General features: G+C 35.7%; 2 protein-coding genes across 3 annotated transcripts; one reads left to right on the top strand and one right to left on the bottom strand.

The window, feature by feature from the left end:
• Positions 1-7,090: 7,090 nt before the first annotated feature.
• On the top strand, positions 7,091-8,856 carry LOC121810331 (protein FAR1-RELATED SEQUENCE 5-like). The gene is made up of 4 exons (XM_042211126.1): positions 7,091-7,163; positions 7,585-7,770; positions 7,986-8,310; positions 8,445-8,856. Exons 1-4 carry the CDS (start codon positions 7,091-7,093, stop codon positions 8,854-8,856), a joined length of 996 nt encoding a protein of 331 aa, XP_042067060.1.
• Positions 8,857-11,717: 2,861 nt separating this feature from the next.
• LOC121742046 (piezo-type mechanosensitive ion channel homolog) lies at positions 11,718-22,448 on the bottom strand. 2 transcript variants are annotated; one of them, XM_042135065.1, is made up of 21 exons: positions 22,203-22,448; positions 21,757-21,837; positions 21,384-21,543; positions 20,996-21,174; positions 20,645-20,801; positions 20,349-20,535; positions 19,977-20,092; positions 19,751-19,835; positions 19,425-19,640; positions 19,163-19,340; positions 18,939-19,067; positions 18,632-18,805; positions 18,293-18,526; positions 16,561-18,099; positions 14,012-16,470; positions 13,533-13,928; positions 13,293-13,451; positions 12,643-13,149; positions 12,436-12,577; positions 12,202-12,346; positions 11,718-12,117 (listed from the first exon to the last, which is right to left on the bottom strand). In XM_042135065.1, exons 1-21 carry the CDS (start codon positions 22,249-22,251, stop codon positions 11,982-11,984), a joined length of 7,428 nt encoding a protein of 2,475 aa, XP_041990999.1. In that variant the 5' UTR covers positions 22,252-22,448; the 3' UTR covers positions 11,718-11,981. The 2 variants fall into 2 exon arrangements, with proteins under 2 accessions (XP_041990999.1, XP_041991000.1); XM_042135066.1 differs by lacking the exons at positions 20,996-21,174; positions 21,384-21,543; positions 21,757-21,837; positions 22,203-22,448 and having other exon boundaries at positions 20,655-20,783.
• Positions 22,449-22,734: the final 286 nt, after the last annotated feature.

Raw genomic sequence — 22,734 nt, forward strand, 5'->3', positions numbered from 1 at the left:
CACTGGGGGGAATGTCAACAATGTCAACGCCTAAAGTTTGTATAGTTTGTATTATAGAGGGTTTGTAAATTATCATAACCATATATATATATAGGGGTGCGTTATATTGATAACCCCTAAATATCGTAATAACCCTATAACTAAATCTGGACTGCACATTTTTAAAATCACGCGGTTGAGATTCAAACTTAGATTTACTTCTTAAAAAAATGGCGGAGGGGTAAAACTGTCATTTCGCTCATTTAATTTCGCAGCCGATAAAATGATACTTCGACCTAAAAAATGACGAAACTATCATTATAAGCCAAAAGTATCATTTTATCAACTTAGAGTATTATTCTATCCGGCAAAACTATCATTCTATCCGACAAATGTATCATTTTATCAACTCAAAGTATCATTCTATCTGCTGTGAGTATCATTTTATCATTTTATCAACTCAGAGTATCATTCTATCCGACAAAACTATCATTGTATGCTGTAAACCTAACATATACTATCATTCTATCCGGCAAAAACTATCATTCTATCCGGCAAAACTATCATTCTATCCGGCAAAAACTATCATTCTATCCGGCAAAACTATCATTCTATGCAATAAACCTATCATTTTATCATTTTATCATTTTATCAGACAGTCAAAAGTATCATTTTATCAACTCAGAGTATCATTCTATCCGGTAAAACTATCATTTTATGCAATAAACCTATCATTTTATCATTTTACGTGATATTTGGCGAAATTCAGAGTATCATTTTATCAGTCAAGAGTATCATTTTATCAACTCAGAGTATCATTCTATCCGGCAAAACTATCATTCTATGCAATAAACCTATCATTTTATCATTTTATCATTTTACGTGATATTTGACGAAATTCAGAGTATCATTTTATCATTCAGAGTATCATTTTATCAACTCAAAGTATCATTCTATCCGACAAAACTATCATTCTATGCAATAAACCTATCATTTTATCATTTTATCATTTTATTAGTCAGTCAAAAGTATCATTTTATCAACTCAGAGTATCATTCTATCCGACAAAACTATCATTGTATGCTGTAAACCTAACATATACTATCATTCTATCCGGCAAAAACTATCATTCTATCCGGCAAAACTATCATTCTATCCGGCAAAAACTATCATTCTATCCGGCAAAAACTATCATTCTATCCGGCAAAACTATCATTCTATGCAATAAACCTATCATTTTATCAGTCAGTCAAAAGTATCATTCTATCCGGCAAAACTATCATTCTATCTGGCAAAACTATCATTTTATGCAATAAACCTATCATTTTATCATTTTATCATTTTACGTGATATTTGGCGAAATTCAGAGTATCATTTTATCAGTCAAGAGTATCATTTTATCAACTCAGAGTATCATTCTATCCGGAAAAACTATCATTCTATGCAATAAACCTATCATTTTATCATTTTACGTGATATTTGGCGAAATTCAGAGTATCATTTTATCATTCAGAGTATCATTTTATCAACTCAAAGTATCATTCTATCCGGCAAAACTATCATTCTATGCAATAAACCTATCATTTTATCATTTTATCAGTCAATCAAAAGTATCATTTTATCAACTCAGAGTATCATTCTATCCGGCAAAACTATCATTCTATCCGGCAAAACTATCATTCTATGCAATAAACCTATCATTTTATCATTTTACGTGATATTTGGTGAAATTCAGAGTATCATTTATCAACTCAGAGTATCATTTTATCCGGTAAAACTATCATTCTATGCAATAAACCTCACATATATCATTTTATCATTTTACGTGATATTTGGTGAAATTCAGAAATTAAATGAGCGAAATGACATATTTACCCCTCCGCCTTTTTTTATGAAGTAGAGTATCATTCTATCCGCCGAAACTATCATTCTATGAAATAAACCTAACATATATTATTTTATCATTTTACGTGATATTTGGCGAAATTCAGAAATTAAATGAGGGAAATGACATATTTACCCCTCCGCCTTTTTTTTATGAAGTAAATCTAACTTTGAATCTCAGCCACAAGATTAGAAATATGTATGGTCCAGATTTAGTTATAGGGTTATTACGATATTTAGGGGTTATCATATGATCACAACTATATATATATATATATATATATATATATATATATATATATAGGGTTGTGATCAAGATAGAACCATTCTTAAATGTAGAACCAAGGCCAAATTTGGATTGAAAACAAGATTAGTGGGGTGGTTATAACCGATGCATTGTGATTATGTATGAAATTTGATCTTGACCATCCTTTTTCCTCATCCAATGGATGAAATGTAGTTCTAGGTTATACACTTTAGATTGTTTTGTATATAAGACAACCCTATATATATATATATGAACCCTTGATTAATTACTCCACGGTTTGAATTATATACTGCTTCAGAAGTGTCGAATATGAAATTATTTACTGCATGCATGGATAGTAAAAAACTAGGTTTATAATTGGGTTTAATTAATACTTGAATTTAAGTGCTATTTGTTGGATAATATATAAGTCATCTGGGGAGTGTTATATTGCTAACTCAATACTTAATTGCTAACGACAATTAAATAATAGTCATTAGATATTCAAATCAAGAGCCTAAATCATCAGCCCCGTAATGTCAATAATATCAACAAAAAATCTTAATAAGGGTATTAGAGCATCCACAACCGTGCTCGTTGGCAAGAGCACGTTGTGGGCCCGGCCCCACTTTTTCTGCCTGCTCTTAGGCAAGAGCACAACACCCACAAACGTGCTCTTCAGCAAGGACGAGCACAAGGGTCCTACCATTCTATTATTCAATTTAAATAAAAACATTTCTACAATATTAAAATTCATTAAAAAAAACCGAAATAATATTACACATTACAAATAAAATAAAAATTACATAGTTAAACTCCTAAAAATTAAAATTTACATAATTAAAGGCTAAAAATACTCACGTGGAAGACTATTCATCCGGCGGCACTATCCCCAATTGTTTTTGGAGACCCAATATCATGGCCTCATGCGATCGAAGTTGCGCGGGGGTCATAGTTGACCTATCAGCCATATTGAGTTGGGCCAAAATCTCCCACAACGAGTTTGGGAGGGGCCGCTCGACCTCACTCTAGGCTCGGGTGTCCACTCGTATAGCCCTTCGGGGGCATCTTGGTCGTCGATCGGGTAAGGCTGGTAGCCACCCGGAACTCCCGAACTTTGGGTTTGAGGAGGGGCCGAATATTCCGTTTTCGGACTAGGAAACGGTTGTGAATCGAACCAATCGGGGTTCCAACTGTGGGAGCCCGAGGGGTGATCGCCGTGGCCGGACATTGTTATGTTGTAGGAGTGGAAGAAATATTGAGAATGGAAATGAGAGAATGTAGATGAGAATGAAAATGAGAGAATGTAGATGAGAATTGTGTAGTGTGGTGTGAATTTTTGGGTGTGAAAGTGGGGGTATTTATAGATGAAAATGTGTATTTTTGGGGGAAAAAATGAAAAAAAAAATTAAAAGTGGGTAGAAAACGGATATAATTTTTTTGGGAAGTGGAAAAATATATTTTTTTATTTTTAATCGATTTTTTTAATTAAAAACCAATTTTTTAAAAAAAAATCAAATTGCCAACGGCTATGTCGTTGGCCAATCAGCGCCTGCCATGTCACCTACTCGCTGGCACGGACGTGCTCGATGCATCGAGCAGCGCCGTGCCAGCGGCGGACAAGGTCTCCGTGCAGCTGGTACGGACGGACGGACGCCGTCCTGCTCGCCGTTGTGGATGCTCTTAAGGTCAATTTACAACAAATTAATTGTAACTAACTTTTAAAAAATATCTCATAACTTTAAAACGCATATAACTTTCTCGATTTAAATTATTTTGTCGCACAACATATATCAAATTAAAGATAATTTCATAAGGATTCTAACGAGATCTCACTTGCATATGTTTTGATATCAAAATTTGAAGAAAAATTCAAATTTTTTTAATTTTTTCGTATAACAACAAATGCCAACATATTATATAAAATATGTCAATATAATACATGTAGAATGTCAATCTTAAAGCAATGTGTTGACATTCCCAAAGCATTGTATTGATATTTTTAAAACATTATATTGACATTTTCATCCAAAACTCTAATTTGATAGTTTTTTTATATTTTTTATTTAATTAATAAAAATGAAAATTACACGTGGCAAATTTTAGATGACTAAATTTCTAAAATCATATGATCTTAAATTAGTGGTAATTAGCAATTAAGGGATGAGTTAACAATTGATCAAATCACTCTAAAACTGAAAAGACTGTTCTGCAAATGAATGAATTATATAATAGGTGTTTCATTTGCTATTATAACGTACATATCTAATCGAATATTCATCATAATTAAAATATAAAACATGCCTTGGCAGTTGGCACCCAGAATTAATTACAATATTTTATGTGATTGTGAGATTTATTTGTTGACTACTATGTGGGTGGTGTTGGGTTATAAACACATCCCACATCGGATGAGGGAGGGAAGTTGGAAGGTGTATATAATTCATGTCCAACCCTAATTAGTTTGAGGCCTTTTGGGAGTAACCCAAAAACAAATCCGTGCGGGCTTGCCCCAAAGCAGATAATATCAAACTAATGTTGCAGTCGACGATCCTAACAAGTGGTATCAGAGCCCAGGTGGCTATGGGTCGTGCCTGGATGAGCCCCGGTTAGGGTCGGGCCCTGAAGGACTCAAAGTTAGAGTCGGGCCCAGGATGACCCAGGGGCCAGGGCTGGAACAGCTCATGTTCGTGTCGACTGCGTTCCCGATGTGGTCTCGGTTTGAGGGGAGGTTTGTTGGGTTACAAACCCATCCCACATCGGATGAGGGAGGGAAGTTGGAAGGTGTATATAATTCATGTCCAACCCCAATTAGTTTGAGGCCTTTTGGGAGTGACCCAAAAACAAATCCGTGCGGACTTGACCCAAAGCGGACAATATCAAACTAATGTTGCAGTCGACGATCCTAACATGTGGAAGGATTAGGCGGTCTATCCCAGAAGGCCAGAATGATGCCAAATGGATGTGTTTTAAGCCCTACTTAACATTTTTTATTGTTCTCTTAAATATATAATTAATAATCAATTACTTAAACTTCACCTTATGGATTTTATGGATTTCCTCCCGGTTCCCATCCGCATATTCGTTAAATTAAATAAATTCGAGCATAAAGAAACCTAATCGTTGTAATTCCATGTACATTCAATTCTAAAATTAAATCAACCATTTATACAATATTATATGTAGTTGGGTACTTAATTACATCATTAATTAAAAGCTCAATAAAGTTCGAATTTCGAAATAAATCAGATATAAATTTTCACTACACACTACAAAAAAAAACTCATGATTGCAAGCACATATTTGCATAGAAGAAATACACCAATAACTAGAATGTGTACCGGACTAATCTGATGAGATTAAGTAATCCATATTAAGAAAGAAATTTAACTACTAATTAAATTAGATGGAGCGGACATGGTTGATTTTGGAATAAAAAAATTCAAAAGTAATTTGCAATGCATAAGGTATAACTTGTTTATGAGTAGATTATATTCGTATAAGTTGAGTAATTATAAATAAGATGTTTATCAATTAGCTGAAATTTCCCATGAAAAAAATTAATATTTAGTTATAAATTACAGCCATTAATTATCCTAAATGAATCAATAATGATTACTAAATGATACTGAAAACTTAGGTCTTAGTTATCTCAATCGAGTGTATGCTGTATAGGGTCTGACCTCTTGATTAAGTAAGAGGAAATATATTTATAATTGGCAAACTTAATAGTAATATTAATCAAATTGTTAATATGAGTATGAGGTAATCTGACGCGTATAACAGGTTGGAAAAATAGCAATTAGGTGGACCCAAAATGGTCACTTCAGTGACACATAGCCGATTACTATATTAAATTCAATGAAATTAGTGGTACGAGAGTGGAAAATCTTTCATGATTTAGGAAAAAAAAACACATATATATATATATATGTAAGTAGCTGGAGGATAGTCTGGACAAAAGAAGGCAACAAATTAATTGGACTCCTACTTTTTACACCTATTCAATATATTCACATGTAGAAACTTGCAACACAATAGCGTGATTTTTAGTCGATACGACGATTCTCCTTCATCCAATGGTACGGACTTCAAGTCATCATAGAAGTAAACGAGAAATCATTATTATTAACCTTCTTCAAAATATATATAAGCAATATACTATTTGAGATTACTACTAAAAATGTCTATGTATACAATAATACAACAATTATGTTTAATTTTTGAGATAATATATATATATATATATATATATATATGGCGTAAAACTAGTATACTATCATATATATATATATATATATATATATATATATAGAGGTATTTGATCAAAATAAAAATGGCCTTAAACCAAGAATTGCAGACCAAATTATGTCCATTGGATTAGACAATCTAATCTTAAGATTAGATTAAATAACAGCCAGATTTAATTTTGAGATATTACTATTTTAATTATTTCTAATCGACAAAGGCTAATTAAGTAAATTACTTTATATAGTTAGTTATACTAATTCCTATAATCGTGCATCATATTCTCTCCTCTAACTGCTATCTAGTTGAGTTTATTAGCCCATAATTTATTCTTCTTCAATACTCCGTCGAATTTGCATACCATATTACAATGAATGTAGTTATGCATAGTTTTTACAGTTGAAGATAAGTAAAAATTCTCCGTCGATGTAATCATTTTGGTGTAGTCTTATTCCTTGTCAACATTTGTGTTTCCAGTCCAAAAACTAGATGCTTGCAATTTTCTTTTAAATTGCTACCGTCCATACATTTATTCAATTTGTGGTTCTTGTATCTCTGTTGAATATATACGGTGAGTTTTTGCAATCTATTTCAGTTTTGCAACTCATTTTTATTGTATGGTGGCAATTTTTATGTAGACGTATGAATTTATGTTTATGAAATTTCATTGATATTGTGTAAGGTTTTAAGAATAAGTTTTGATATATTTTGTTATGATATAGACATCCGGGAATGGATTATGAAACGCCATCTACTTCTCATGTAGAAAATCAGTTACTCGTAGATGACATTGTGGAGAATACAGGTTATCCTTTAAAACATCCTTTGAATACTTATACTTTTAATCCTTTATTTTAATCTTGCTTATGTATCAATATTAGTAACGATGTAAACTTGGCGTGTGGCTATGACATTTTAGTGCAGGCTGTTAGTATATAATTTGTATCAGCTTTTTATGATTTACTTATAGGTGTGTTTAGTATGACCCATATTTGTATATGATAGTTGTAGCACTTCTATGAAGCGATTTCAATCTATTATGACATATAATCATACGAATTACCCTTTTGAATCTTTCTATTTAATTTATTATTTACTTGATAGTAGTATCAATTATGAAGCGTTTTCATCTTATTATTACCTATAAAAAACAATGTGTCCAGTTGACGGATTATTTTACTTTTGTTATTGATTTTTTGGTATTTTCTCATTTTGAATTATTTCAGATTTAAATATTCCAGAATGCCCAATAGAACTTAAACCATTTGTTGGTCGTAGCTTCCCTACTTTGGACAACGCAATTGAGTTCTACGAGAACTATGGGCGACGCGTTGGATTTGATACAAGGAAGAACGGTTCAAAGAAGGTTGATGATATCACCTTATGGTTTTACATGGTGTGTAACAGAGAGGGTGAACAGAAGTTTAACGATCAACAACCCAAACGACAAAGAAAATCAAAAAATGTGGATGCAATGCTTCTGTTGCTTTCAAATTTGATTCAGATCGTGGTTACGTAATTCAACATTTTAACGAAGAACACAACCATCCCATGGTTGAGGTACAACACCACAAGTTCATGAGGCTAAATCGTCAACTTGAACATGTTCATCAAAAATTTATTTCAGATTGTGCTGGAGCTAATATCGGGCCATCTCTAACTTTCAAGCTGCTTACTGAGTTGATGGGCGGTTATGAGTCTGTTGGTTGTACTGTGTTGGACATTCGCAACTATACACGGGATATCAGAAGATACGCTGAAGGATGTGACGCCCAAATGATCATAGATGAGTTGAAGAAGAAGAAGGAAAATTGTGATGTCTTCACGTACGAGTATGAAGTTGATTCCCGGAGTCGTTTGAATCATTTGTTTTGGTGCGATCCTATAGCCAAGATGAATTTCTTGCAATTTGGTGACATTGTTTCTTTCGATACTACGTACTCAACTAACAGGTAAAATTTTTATTATTTAAAATTTATGCAGGTATCTTTTATGCTATTTCTTTTTTTTTTATTATGACATATTATTTTGATATACCAGTATGTGCGAAATAAATCGTTTAATATCTCATTTTTTTCCCTCGAAGGTACTCAATGATTTTTGCTCCGTTTATTGGTAAGGATAACCATGGTCGTGCAGTGACATTTGGAGCTGGTTTGTTTTGTAGTGAGAGTGCGGATTCGTTCTCTTGGCTTTTTAATCAGTTTGTGAAATGCATGGGCATACATCCGAAGTTGATAATTACTGATCAAGACTTGGGCATGAAAGTAGCTGTTGAAAAAGTTCTTGTGAACACACGGCACAGATGGTGTATGTGGCACATCATGGCAAAGGTAGCTGAAAAGGTTCCTAAGTCACTTCTTGGAAATAATGATTTTAAAAAGGATTTGAATTCATGCGTTTGGTCTGAGTTGATTGAACCTACTGAGTTTGAAGAAAAGTGGAAGAATGTGATGGAGACTTATGATCTTGTTGGCTCTGAATGGGCTCACATTTAGTGTAGTGGTATTACTTCTTAGACCATCCGTAATGGCGGACTTCCGAGCGGAATTCCCACGGACGTCCCGGAATTCCATCGCGGACGTCCGCCATTAGGCGTGCCAGCCACGGATACGGAATTGGGCTGAGGACGTCGCAGGTTCGCAGTGTTAAGCGGAATTCCGCGCGGAATTCCGCGGGGACGTCCGCCATTGCGTCGACTCCCGCGGAATTCCGCTTTATTTCATTTTTTTTGTAATGTCTATATATACCGCTCGTTGAACTTCGACTCCAGAACGATATTATTGAAGAAGTTTGGCAGCTTATGGGTCGTCGTTGATGTAGTTTTTAATTATTGAAATGTATTTTTTTTATTTGGTGAAATGTACTTTTCTTATTTTAATGGAATTTTTCCTTATTTTCGTCGAAATTTTAATTACGTAAATTGTTTACTTCCGGAAATTGTTTAATTTGTGAATTTGTAATTTTTTTTAATGTGGAAATTCCGTCAGGAATTCCGCAGGGGAATTCCGCCACTGTGCAGTGGGAAGTCCGTATGACGTGGCAGTGCAGTGAGAAGTCCTTATGACGTGGCAGGAGGTGTTTTTGGGAATTCCGCGGGGAATTCCGCCGGGACATCCGCACCACTAGGACTATATAAAATAAAAAAAATTTAATCCTAATTTGGTATTTTCTAAGGGTGTTATATTGCTAACTCAATACTTAATTGCTAACTATAATTAAATAATAGTTATTAGATATTCAAATTAAGGGCCTAGATCATCAGTTCCGGAATGTCAATACAATAAAAAAAACCTCAGTAAGGGTATTAAAGTCAATTTACAACAAACTAACTTTTGAAAAATATCCATAACTTTAAAACGCATATAACTTTATCGATTTAAATTATTTTTTCGAACAACATATATCAAATTAAAGATAATTTCATAAGGATTCTAACGAGATCTCACTTGCATATGTTTCGATGTCAAAATTTGAAAAAAATTTCGAAAATTTCAATTTTTTCGTACAACAACAAATGTCAACATGATATATAAAATATGTCAATATGATACACGTAGAATATCAATATAAGCAATGTGTTAATATTCTCAAAGCATTGTGTTGACATTCTCAAAGCATTGTGTTGATATTTTCGAAACACTATATTGATATTTTCATCCAAACCCTAATTTGATAGTTTTTTTTATCTTTTTTATTTAATTAATAAAAACAAAAATTACGCGTGGCAAATTGTAGACCACAAATTTTTCTAAAATTATATGGTCTTAAATTAGTTATAGTTAACAATTAAATGATGAGTTAGCAATTGATCACTCCCCTTCTAATATATTTAAAATTTTGAATGCTTGGAAAATTTACTAACAAGACTTAGGTTCATGATTTTTGTGGCTAAATTTTAAGTTTGTGAACTTCGATCAAAATTTGTGATTAGGCACCAATCCTAGTTAATTTAAATTGTAGTAAATGTTAGATAAGTTGTGGGGTTATAGTGGGTATGATCAATTGTTAACTCATCTCTTTATTGCAAACTATAACTAATTTAGGTTCATAGGATGTTCAGATATCTAATGGTTTATAAATTGCCATGTATAATTTTCTTTTATTATTATTTAAATTTAAATAGATTAGAAGAATGACCCAATTTAGGGTTTTGAATAAATTGTCAATATAGTATATAAAAATATCAACGTGATTCCTTGAATACGTCAACACAATTTTGTATTGACATTGTATATATATTATATTGACATATTTTGATACCTACATTTACATTTAACTATAATGTAAAAATTACGAAAATTCAAAAAAAAAATTCAAATTTTGACATCGGAACATATGCAAGTGAGATCTCGTTAGAATCCTTATAAAATTATCTTTAATTTGATATATTTTGTGAAAAAAAATAATATAAATTGAGATAGTTATAATCATTTAAAGTTTTGTGATATTTTTTAAAAGTTGGTTATAACTAACTTTTTTTTAATTGATATTAATATCCCTAATTGACATTTTTTATGCATCGTATTGATATTCTTGGATGAATGATTTAATGATCTAATGTCTATCATTTAGTTATAGTCAACAATTTAAGAAAAATTAACAATATAAAAATTGATAAAGTGGAGTGAAAAAAATATAATAGTTGGCTAGTCACTGAAAATGATATGAGTAAATACTGAACAATAGTATCTTGTATCTAAAAAATGTGCAATAGGAGATCGTGGGCAACTCATGCAGTCCATCAATTCTTGATTTTATTGTCCATCAACAAATTAAATGCTCATCTTAAATTCCTTATATTTGGGACAATATTCCCACATTATTCGATGCCCACAATTTCAATATATTCACAATTACTTAATCGGATAGCCACTGCATAATTTATTTAGAGTGATGTAGACTAAGCCTATTATTATCACAATTGGACCACGATATTATTTTTGCATATTGCTACGTTTAGGCCACATTATTGTAGTTATTTAGAGGATTTATTAGATCAAAAGTACGAAATTAAATAAGATAGTAGTATATGTATATGCGACCTCGCAACTCAAATTTAATATTCTTTCACCACAAGGAATGTCTAAGTTAGAAACAATTACTCTTCTTTTTCTTTTAGATTCTATTTCTATACATTGGGAGACTTTTACATCTAAAAAATCAAATAATACTCGTGTTTAAAATTTAATTTTCCACGCCCAACCAAGAAGTGACATTTGCAATTGGAAGATTTATTAGATCGACCAGTCCATATAATGAATGATGTTCGAATTAAGGCCAACAAAAACAGCCCAAATAGATGGGCATCTACTCAATTCTCAAGTCCTTTAAACACATTTTTTAACAAGAAATAGTATACATATAAACTTGGATTCCTTATGATCTCATTTTATTTTATGGGCATCTCATTATAACATATCTGTCACAGATCTTCCACAATTTACACGAAAGAGATTAGTAATTAAGGCTGCTTGCAAATGACTCATTTTGGCATTACAAAAAAAGCAACATGCCTTTGCAAACCTAAACCGGCACCAGAACTGGACTTCAGCTCAGCTCTGATGCATCTTCAGTTGTAAGTTAGTCGATCCTATCGTCACATTTTGTACAAGGGCCGTTGCTAGTCGGGCTTCGTGTACTCAAGCAACATATGAGGCGACCTATAAATCTTCACGAGCGTCCAATACAGAACCTCCTCGACTCCAAGCTCCCCCTCTGCTCTTGCAGCGTAAATATCCTCACATATCGCTATTAGCCTGCAAGCGCGAAGGAAGCAAAATGTTCATATATGATAAAAGTTTCCTCTTTACGTACACAGAAATTTTGTTTGTCTTGTTTACCTGTTGCAGGAAGGAAGGTTCTCGAAGGGTATTCTCATTCGTAGGTCGGAGCATTGTAACCGGATGAAGCGGCCAACTGCTAGCACAAATGTGATGTAGAGACCCCAAATGCTGAATTTGCTCAAGGTCTCACCGAGAATTCCCTCTGCAATCATATGGTCTTTATAGCACAAGCATAAAGAAAAGGTGTTTGTTTGGACGGTGCTTTTACATTGTAGGAGGTTGACTACTTACGTGGGGTTTCCTCCGATACAACGACAGCCATTGGCCCTGACAAGCTCCCACAACCATACGCATCCAAAGAGTTGACATCGTGGAAGGACCACCACTGGGAACTGCCATGATGCAAGACGAGGTCTGCTGTAACATCGCTCACCTGTTGATATACATCATCAGTTAGCTACTACTCCCCAGTCGTATAACCAACCATTGGAAGCATACCTCCTGCTCGAAAGGCCTGACTTCTCCAGAGCCCGTAACCCTGAAAAATCTCGGATAAATGTTGGAAATTCTAAAGCTGTTCAAGGAGCCATTGAAGACTCCCTCGACATCTGATGGCTTTGGAAGGTCATGTGAGTCGATACTTCTTTCGTATTTCACTATTTCCTTTCCCTTTGGCCGGTCCCTTGAAAGAACCCAAGAAAACTTCATGTCCATGTCGCTACTATTGAGAGACCGGACAAACTGCTTCTGGACAACTTCAGGGACGAGCCACAGTGTGCTCGCATCACCTTTGCAACAAATGAATTGAATGTCATTTTGATTGTAAGAGTCCAAGTAATGCTGGGGATCGAAATTCGCATTTTTGTTGAGCTCATCCCATCCTAGTCTCTCACAAAGAGTTGTCTGATATAAGGTCAGTCTTCCAGCAGCTGTCTTGATGTCAAACTGGAAACTGGCGTCATTGATTGGATTTGCTATATTTGTTGGATTGCCACTGCTGTACATCTATAAGACAACGACAAATCTCCATAAGAAAAATTTTATTAAAATAATGATAAGATGTCCCTTTCTTAGTGATCCATTCTAAATCTTATTCAGAAAAAATGGCACTTTTAAGCCAAAGCAGCATACTGTGGAGATTTACTTACCAGCATTGGAGCCCAAATGACACATATCAATATGAAGAACAAACAGATGCCATTGCAAAACTTAGTCATCTGTGGTTGTTTATCTCCTTGTTTATGAATAGCTCTGTTTAGAACATTGTCGCACTTGACAAGGTATAAACTTGCATTGATGTCCTCCAACTGAAAACGATCACAAAATATCAACTTTTCCCTTTACAGACACACACGCAAACATATATAATGAATGCTAGAAGAACTCACCTTCAACCAGTCATACATTGTCAATGACGTAGTCGTGCACGACCAATCTAGGACACATCTCAGTTCATACAGAAAAGGCAAGGCGCGATACAGCCTGTATCCTAGATAATTGACATGAGAAACTTCACTCGTGAGGAACTGGCGATAGAGCGTGCTTTTGTAAGGAACACCATCTCGAATTTGCATTGCTTGTAATGCCAGAGATATTGCTTTCATAAGGTAGATTGCCCGAAGAGCGAAACCAGCAGCATTATGCTGGGTCGTATCTATATTCCAAGCATAATCAGAGACTGAACGCGTGGAGAGAATGAAGTTGAACAGGTAGAAGATGACTTTCCCCGTTGCAAACGAACATAGGTATATGATGCGATCAACAACAATCAAGAAAAAAATTACCTGCACAAGAAATATCAAGCCATTTAAGGAACCAAACAACGATAGTGGTGCATTATCAAGAGAAAGAAGAAGACATTGCTTACCATTAGAATAAATACAAATTCTTTCGGGAACTGATCCTCGAGTTGATAATACTCTAGAATTTCACTTTTATTTTTTATAACGGACTGATAGAACATAGCAACCAGGAAGAAGACGATCAAATCAGCCCCGAAGATATATGCATAAAGATCAACTTCTCTCTTTCCACCTCCAATTACTGAAATCATAGGATACGGGAATCCAACTTTTTCAGCAAGTCCCATGCGTTTAGCTTTGAGGATCTGCTTTGCTACATCGGCTGCTGGAGTGAGAGAGTTGAACTGCTCTGCTGGTTTACATTCGGTAAGTGGAGAGGCATAGACCACCTCAAAAACAGCTAATGTCACATTCGCATCCTCAGTGCTTTTCTCAATGCTTTGGATCTGAACCTTGCTGGCACAGAGGCAGTTACTAGGCTTCTCACTTTTACAGTATTCCTCATGTACAAGCTGCAGCAGCCTATTTATTCCGGATTCAATCCTTTCTGGTTGAATTCCATCCTTCGGCCATGATTTGACATCCATAGAGAGCTGAACGAAGTAGGGAGGAGATTCTGCTTCTTGTGTCAAAGATTTCCAGTATTTGGAACATCCACCAATGACCATTTCAACCGCTCGTTTTATGGATTCAAAAACCTTCTCCAATTTATCACTCCAGTCGGAACTGAAATCAATGTCATTTTGGTTGAGTAATCCCCATCGGGAATTCTTATGTCCTACCGAAAACCACTCACCATCTTTTGCTGTTATAGAGCACTGTATCAGAGTAAACAGATACACCAAAAACAGAGGCAGTAAACTGATAACGAACGATGATTTTATCTTTTTTGTAGGAAAGCCCCATTCATGCAGGTGGTCTGACTGGATGGTGAAACCACAATGCTGGATCATTATCTGATACAGATACTGAATCAGAATGTAGAACTCGGTATAGATTAGCATGATAATCCAGAACACGTAGTTTGGCCCTGTGTTCACGCAGAGAGCATATAGGAACAATCCAGCCAAGTATACCATGGAAAGCAGACTGAAATTCCAAAGGAAAACCAGAATGAAACAGCAGTAACAAACGACGTCGTTATTAGATTGCATGCGCGACCAAATGTGAGAGATGATCAGTCCAATCTGCAGACTTGCAGACTCTGAAGTTCTACTCTTCTCAGACTGCAATGATGAAGAGCAGCTTGAGTTTCTGTGTTTTGCATCTTGTGTCTGTCTCTCTTCCATGTCCGAGGTTTCACATAGATCCTCCGACGAAATGTTCAAAAAAGTTATGAGATTGCTGACTGCTTGGTTTCCAATTGACTGCACTTGGCAAACACTGTCACCTAATAACTGCACAGCAGAAGCCAGAGGGTTCTCTACCGATTGGTTTTTACCTCTTCGCGAGCTGTCTAAACTATAAAGAATATTTTCATCTGTGAACTCATCCTGATCAGTATCCTCACTAAGAGAAGCATCGAGTAAGCTCTTTGAAACGTCTAAAGATAATGGGTTTTCCACTCGAACGGTCCTGGTAGATTCATGCACGTTTAGTGGGAAGCTTGGATCAGGAACAACGTTGCTGTTCTGTTTCTCAAGATTAACAAAGTCCTGCACATTGAGGGAAGCAGTTTTCCTCCTTCTCACTCCTTCACTACCAGGTGAGACACTGCCACGAGCAATGATGGATTTTGTACCATGGAGCTGAATCTGCAGGTTCAGCATCTCGGATTTCATCTTCTCCACTTGTAAGTTCCGCTGGCGTTTGTTCTCCTCAGCTTTGCGTATATGCTGCAGCTGCTCATTCTTCCAAGCAGCCTTCTTCTCTTGCTCCCTCACAATCGCGCCAATTTGCTCCGCCTCAAGATATCGGAACACATAATCAAACTCCGAGGAAGAAAACATGTATGATTGGCATGAGACCAGGATGAAAATAATGATCTCAACCAAAACAGATCTAGAGGTAATCCGAAAACCATAATCATACTTGTAAAATCCTATCACCTCATATATATAATCAACGGTTTGACACTTCCCCGATCTGAAACCACCGATAAATGGAGACTGGTACGCCAGAGAGAGGAAAATCACTGTGAAATTGTAGACACGCAGGAAATTGAAGATATTGTTTTTCTTTTTCAGTATAGTGAGCCTCATGCGGAAGAAAATAAGAGCGAATCCGAGATATCCGAGGTGCAGAATGTCGTACTCCAAGGTTCCCGTTATCAACATCAACGCAAGCACTAGATCTAAGAGATGACAGTAGCAGTAAACCCTCAGATAATCGAAGAACGTCCACATGCTCTTGGTCTCAAATGAGAGGTCTCGCCAAACAAAAGCATTCTTACGCTGTGCAACCATCTGCTCGTATGTGAACGACCAGGAGAAGTTAAATGAATGATCCGAACGGAGTTTGAAACATGCGAGCATGAAGATCGTAAAATAACCGATCAGCATCCGAGGATCATCAACAATTAACCCTGCCAAAGATCAATGCACTTATTTTACATGATCAGCAAGACTTAGCAAAACAGTACAAAGAATGTACACATAAATGTACATGTACGTACCCAGCCAGCATTTTTCACAGTATTGGAAGTATACACGTGAGTTCTTCCAACATTCGTGGCAACGTGCATTGGTCTCGGTCAAGACACGTTGGCTAAGGGGCACCATATTCTTCCACATGGCCAAGTATTCTGCTAAAAGAATAGTGGCAGAGAGAAGGACGAATATTGGCCATAGCTTGCTAATGGTGGGACGTGGCAACAAAATGCAAATCGCTATACAGGCAATGTATAGCATAGATATGGAGTTTAACAGAGCAAAACTGGCGAGTAGCAGTGCAATCATATTGATCTCAAGACCAAACAGGTTGAACATATTCTCAATCCAAAACTTCAAATAAACTTTCAGTGTTGTCTTCTGCATTTCAAATCTCTCCTGTCTCAAGGCAACAATCCTTTTCTTTTTCCAAATATGGTTCTCTGTAAGGGTATCCCAGATATTATCAAGTGAGTATTTTCTGTAGCTGCCACTTAGAGTGCTTCTGAGGGTAGCAAAATTCGGAGAATAATTATCGGCAAAACGCCTAGGAGACGACCAAAAGCCCTCTCCAGTCCTTTGTTCAGGCAGCTCATTTTCGGGTATGGGCTGGCTCTCCCCATTCAAAGATGAAATGGCAGTGAAATCGTCTCTTGCTGAAACAAACAAAGGGCAAGGCTCCTCTGATTGACCTACATACAAATGCAAACTAGGCATGCTTTCAAGCCAATGGAAAACATTATACTGAAGCGTGCATGCAGCGATCACCAGCACTTTTGCCCTCAAACCTTCTTGTAGGCCCTGGAAATTCGGTTTATAAACCATTAAGCCAAAGAAAATGGACAAATCATGGTATTTCTGCCCAGGAAACATATTAACTTTATTACCCCATATCTGAAATATATATTCAACAGTCACCAAGAACCCTGTGTAAGCTAAGAATGATTTAGATGGGATTCTCGACTCTTTAGGCATTGCTGAGCAGAGAACTAGACCGAGAAGGTAAAGAAAGCCAGATGCACTTATTGGAGATATTGATGCATAGAAGAGAGTAACAAACAATATCTTCTGACTGTGCCATATCAGAAACCGTTTGACCAACCCCAATATTCCGGGCTGCAGAGGAGCTATATCTTCCGATTTCATGTGTTTGCTTTTTCTTCTTTCATAGCTGTAAAGCTGCATGACGATCATAATTGCTAGAGACTCCTGAAGGTTGTCTAAAAGAGAAGCTCCAGTAGTGTAACCGAAACAAACAGAGAGATCAATCTTTGTCGACATCCATGATTCAAAAGTGGGGAAGATGCCTAGCAAGTAGATGAAGATAAAAACTCCAATAGCGTATATTTTGAGGGGAAACCAGAGGCGTCGTTTTGTCTTCTCCACCAGCTGTCTGCCTGTGATCCAGATAAGGAGAAGGAAGATATAACCAAATGATATGTAATTTGGTCTCACGAGGTGCACGGCTATAAGGATGGTGAGAAACGCAATGTATGTTCCAAATGATCTGTATACAGACAAGAACTTCCTTCCAATAGCACTGAGATACAATGCCACCTTTCTCTCTGAAGACAAAAATGGGCAAATGGATAAGATTATTCACAATAGACTTGAAAAGCTGCCATAACTATGTTGTAAGGTCTCTAAGGTCTTATCTTTAAGCAAATTTTCTGTAAATGCTAAATCTAGGTATAGTGTCACCAACACGAAAACTAAATGGGAAATGTCAACAATTAACCTTGGATAAGGGTATAGTACCGTGGTCATGACTCCCGTAACAATCTCTGATATCCGAGTTGGTATAAACTGTTAAAAGAACTGATTTGTTTAAACCGGCTTTCAGGATGCTGAATCCGACAGGAAGACAAGGCGTGTGCTGAACAATAGCAGAAAACGAGAACAACATATCAAATCCATGGTTATGAATGGCACAAAAGCATGCAAGCAGAGCTATCTCCAGAAGGTTCCAGGGGCTGTTGGTTTCAACAAGACCTAGAAGTGAAGCATAAACAAGTAGGAAAGTAAGATGATGCTTGAAAGAAAAGAAAAAAAATGTGGGAAAAAACTATTGAATGAAGAGATAAAGAAATCCCAAACCTAGCTGTGATAGCACTTCCAAACTTATGGAGTCTTCCTGTTCCAGTTTTGTGGAAACCAGATTTAGCTGAAGAATGTATAAAATCGCAAAATGAGCCTCACACAAAAGAATAAGCGATTGACGCATCCTTTTATCAATCTTATGGCTCAAAAGATAGCCAACAAAGAACATCACTGAAAAAAAGAAAGATAAGAAAACCAATCAGAATATTAAGCAAGCATTACAATACAACGTACATATTCCAGTTTCACTACTTCATTATGTTAAAAACTAAAGCAGAAATTCATATGTCAGAACTGAACATACTATAAACCGCATGGATGAAACCAGGTTTGGTGGCGATTAGGAAAATAAGCAGCAGCATTATTGGCCTAGAAGCTTTGCGTGTCACCCAAGCAATTGTAGCCACCACTAAGACTTTTGCACCTTCTTTCACTGAAATTACAAAAAAAAAGAGATTATCCATTTGATGTTTCCAATGAAAATCAATTTAGAATTGCTGAAGATGATGGCAGAATAAGCACATCTACCTTCCTCGGTCTCACTCTCAGCAGAGAGTCGTCCTTCCTCATTTGATAGGCACAGAAATACTGAATTACTTACAAGATTACCAAGAGCTACAAGAACCCCAAGACAAAACTGTGCTAAAAGGAAGAAGCTCGGTATCGGATAGTGCCACAGCCCAACCATCTCCCAGATCTCCATATCCTGAATAGGTACAAGAACTTACATCAATGGCTTAAAACCATAGCTCTAAAACTCAAATTGAAGATCTAAAATACAAGAAAATACCTTGCCCAGTTTCCAGTTCACATATGCAAATGCCACATTGAAAATATATGTGCTCACAGCCCACAAGAGAATGAAGACGAGAAGCAGCCCATTCAAATGGTGAAGATGGAACACGGAAGGAAAAGCATACATAACGTACCCAACATATGCAAGTAATCCAAATGCACAGATACTTGCAAAGTGGAAGCTCCAATATGAAAGAGCGAACAAGGATATCTGCCATATTCACATCTGAAATTTCATTATTTAAGCAAGGAAAATACATATCACTACTAACATTTAGTATATTTGGTTCTATCCAATTATCATATTTTACAACTACGTACAGGGTAGCCATAAGTAAACCAGTTGATGCTAAAAATCCTGAAAATCGGTCCCCGTAATAATATATTGGTATGCCTTACACCAGACCTGCGTCAATAGAAAAACTAATTAATTAGTGAATGTGATGTGCCATAAGATTTGACAAAAACCAGAATGTAGCAGATAGACAACATTGTGGAATAGGACAGCAATATGTAGATTAGAAAAAAAGTTTTATTATTAACGCACCTCAACTGGCGAACAAAAAAAGAATTTCTCGAGGGAAGAAGTTGTTCTGTCAAGCTCCCTTCTTCCATGGACATTATGAATTCCGTGTCTTCCAAATCATGCTTTACACAAGAGAGCTACATAGATATTTGAAGTCAGTTACTCCTTCTGCAAAGTAGAAGGATCATTGCCTTCTTCATGATATGCAACAGAAACAAAAAGTAATTGTGTAAATTTGAGATATGATTTCATGTTAGCTAGGGATTATAAGTTTTTAAAGTAAATGTTTTAAAATGACATGCAATGCATAATGAAAGACCAGACCCTGATATGTTGATCATAAGCAAAATGGCAAAGTTGGTCGAGTTGGTAACTAAGACAACAAAAGCATACCATATAATAGAAGACCATCAGGGAAGTACCAGAACATATTTGTTGCCAGTCAGAATCCAGAGAAATTTTGTACAGACCAATAGAGTCACAAATCACTTGAAACATATTTGGAAACCCGACAGGGAGCTGATATACATAAAGCAGGCTAATGACGAAACCAGCATATGACCACAGCAGTTTCCACCACCTACAAGTCAAGTTTAAGAACATAAGCTCTGATGCAATTGAGTCCTTTCATTTATCCAATTATGTTTATAAACAAAGACTGCATCTGTAACTATGAAAGGATGAAATACCTGAACAGACCTAAAAAGTTGCTTGTTAAAGACCAATCAACAAGACCAACACAGCTGCAAATGAAAAACGGTAAAGATAGCCAAGAAGGATAGCTGATCCCGGAGACCAATTGAACAGCAGGCAGCGAGAAGCAAGAAGCTAATCTAACATGATAACCTTCATTTGTGGAAAAAGAAAAGAAAGAAACTATATGAGATGACTGTGTAAGTTTGAAATACAATATTACTAGGAGTATTTCACTAATGAAATTGAAGATGCACAAAATGTACTATATAAATTGCATGGCTAGAATTTGTTTCTGTCAGACAAATACTGAACAGAAGGAAGAAAACCCAGTCAACTTGACGAACCTATTTGATTAATAACTGAAGATATATAACCCCAGAAAGAATCCTGGAAGCCACAGAAAGAACCTCCATATTCTATAAAGCCAAATTTGTTTCTGTTGATCTCAGTTAGAGCAACGAATCCAACTAATGATTCTACAACCAGGAAATAAGCGACCTTTGGACATCTCCATGAGTGAAACCTGAAAATGCATGACACATTAAAACGTTATCAACAATTTGCGTTGATATACTAGGGTATAATGAAGCAGTAAGGATATCGTCCTATATTTTGCTTGAAACCTTATTACCTTCCAAGTTATTGTACAATTTTACACCTTAGTTAATTGTTCGACATAACTACTTGCATTCACAAATTGTAGCAAAATTTTGAAATTTTAAGAAATCTTACTTCATTAAACCTAGTAGCTTTATCCACCAGGCATCTGCCATGCTCCATTCCGGATCCCGAGTAGCACATAGAGCAAGAAAAACCACTTGCAAAAATATAACAAATACCGCGAATATGAAAACAAACCATAAGGATAGAACCCTTCCTTTGAATCGAAACCCTGCACCAAAAAGAAAATGAATAGGAAGAGCAGAGACATCATTGGTTGGTAATGCAATAAGACTATCACACAACAATGCAGTGAATACGAAAATACGAGAGATGTAAACATTTTTTGAGAGAAATGAAAAAGTACACATAAAATGTATTATGCCAACAAGTAAATATATGACAAAGTGGGAGTAGTATTCAAGCCCAAAAGCCAAAGCTCTACCTCTTTTTGGGGCAGTAAATCGCAAAACAAGAGAAGTCGTCAAATTAATGAACGAAATCAAGCTCCAATTCAGTAACCCGGCTGCAAAAACCAGAAAGATGGTAATAAGAATAGAATCAAAACTAGAAAACTTTATAAATGCATATAAACATGAAATCATGCAGACCAACTTACGTATATCCTAAGAGGCTAATCCCAATTTATATTAAATCCCAAATTTATCATAAAACGTGGAAAAATCCAAAGGAAAATACGATGTCGTCACCATAAAAGCAAAAAAAAAAAATGCCCACTCTCATTCTGTTGAACCTATGATTATAATTCTTTAGCCATCTTGCAGCACAACAAACGAGCTACCAAAATATTGAATTTCGACATAATCCCTGGAATCATCACAATAATACATTTGGTGTTGTGATGAACAAGAGAGAAAATTGATTGAGTACCTGTCAAGAGAAGAAATGGCAACACAAACCCACCCAAAATGCTTGCCATAATTGCGCCTTTTCACCATGCAATCTCATATTTTCTCCATATTCCGGAAAAAGCTAGGATTTTTGCATTGCCATCATCATCATTATTATCACAAGAACTAGAAGGGGAAAATAAACCAAACCTATCTGATCAAGAAATGGGTATTTGAACAAACAACAAGAGTTTTCGACCTAGGATTAAATATCGTTGCCGTTCATTCAATAAAAATGACAAGGGCACTAAATTCAGTTTATCGAAAATATTTACATAAAAATATGATGTAAATTGATAATTTTCCACTTATATATAGTGTCACCGTGATCATGAAAAGCCAAAAATGTCATTAATATTGTGACTCAAAGTTGCTACACTAAATAAGTACTCCAAAAATTGTGTGTGCAATACTAACGTTAAAATCGGTGCAAAGTTGATGTTTGATATTGAGGCAATGAGATATTATTGTTGAGGAAATTAGATAAATTAAGCAATTAATTTATGGATATG

This window comes from Salvia splendens, chromosome 7, assembly GCF_004379255.2.
Source record: "Salvia splendens isolate huo1 chromosome 7, SspV2, whole genome shotgun sequence".
NCBI classification, from domain to species: Eukaryota; Viridiplantae; Streptophyta; class Magnoliopsida; order Lamiales; family Lamiaceae; genus Salvia; species Salvia splendens.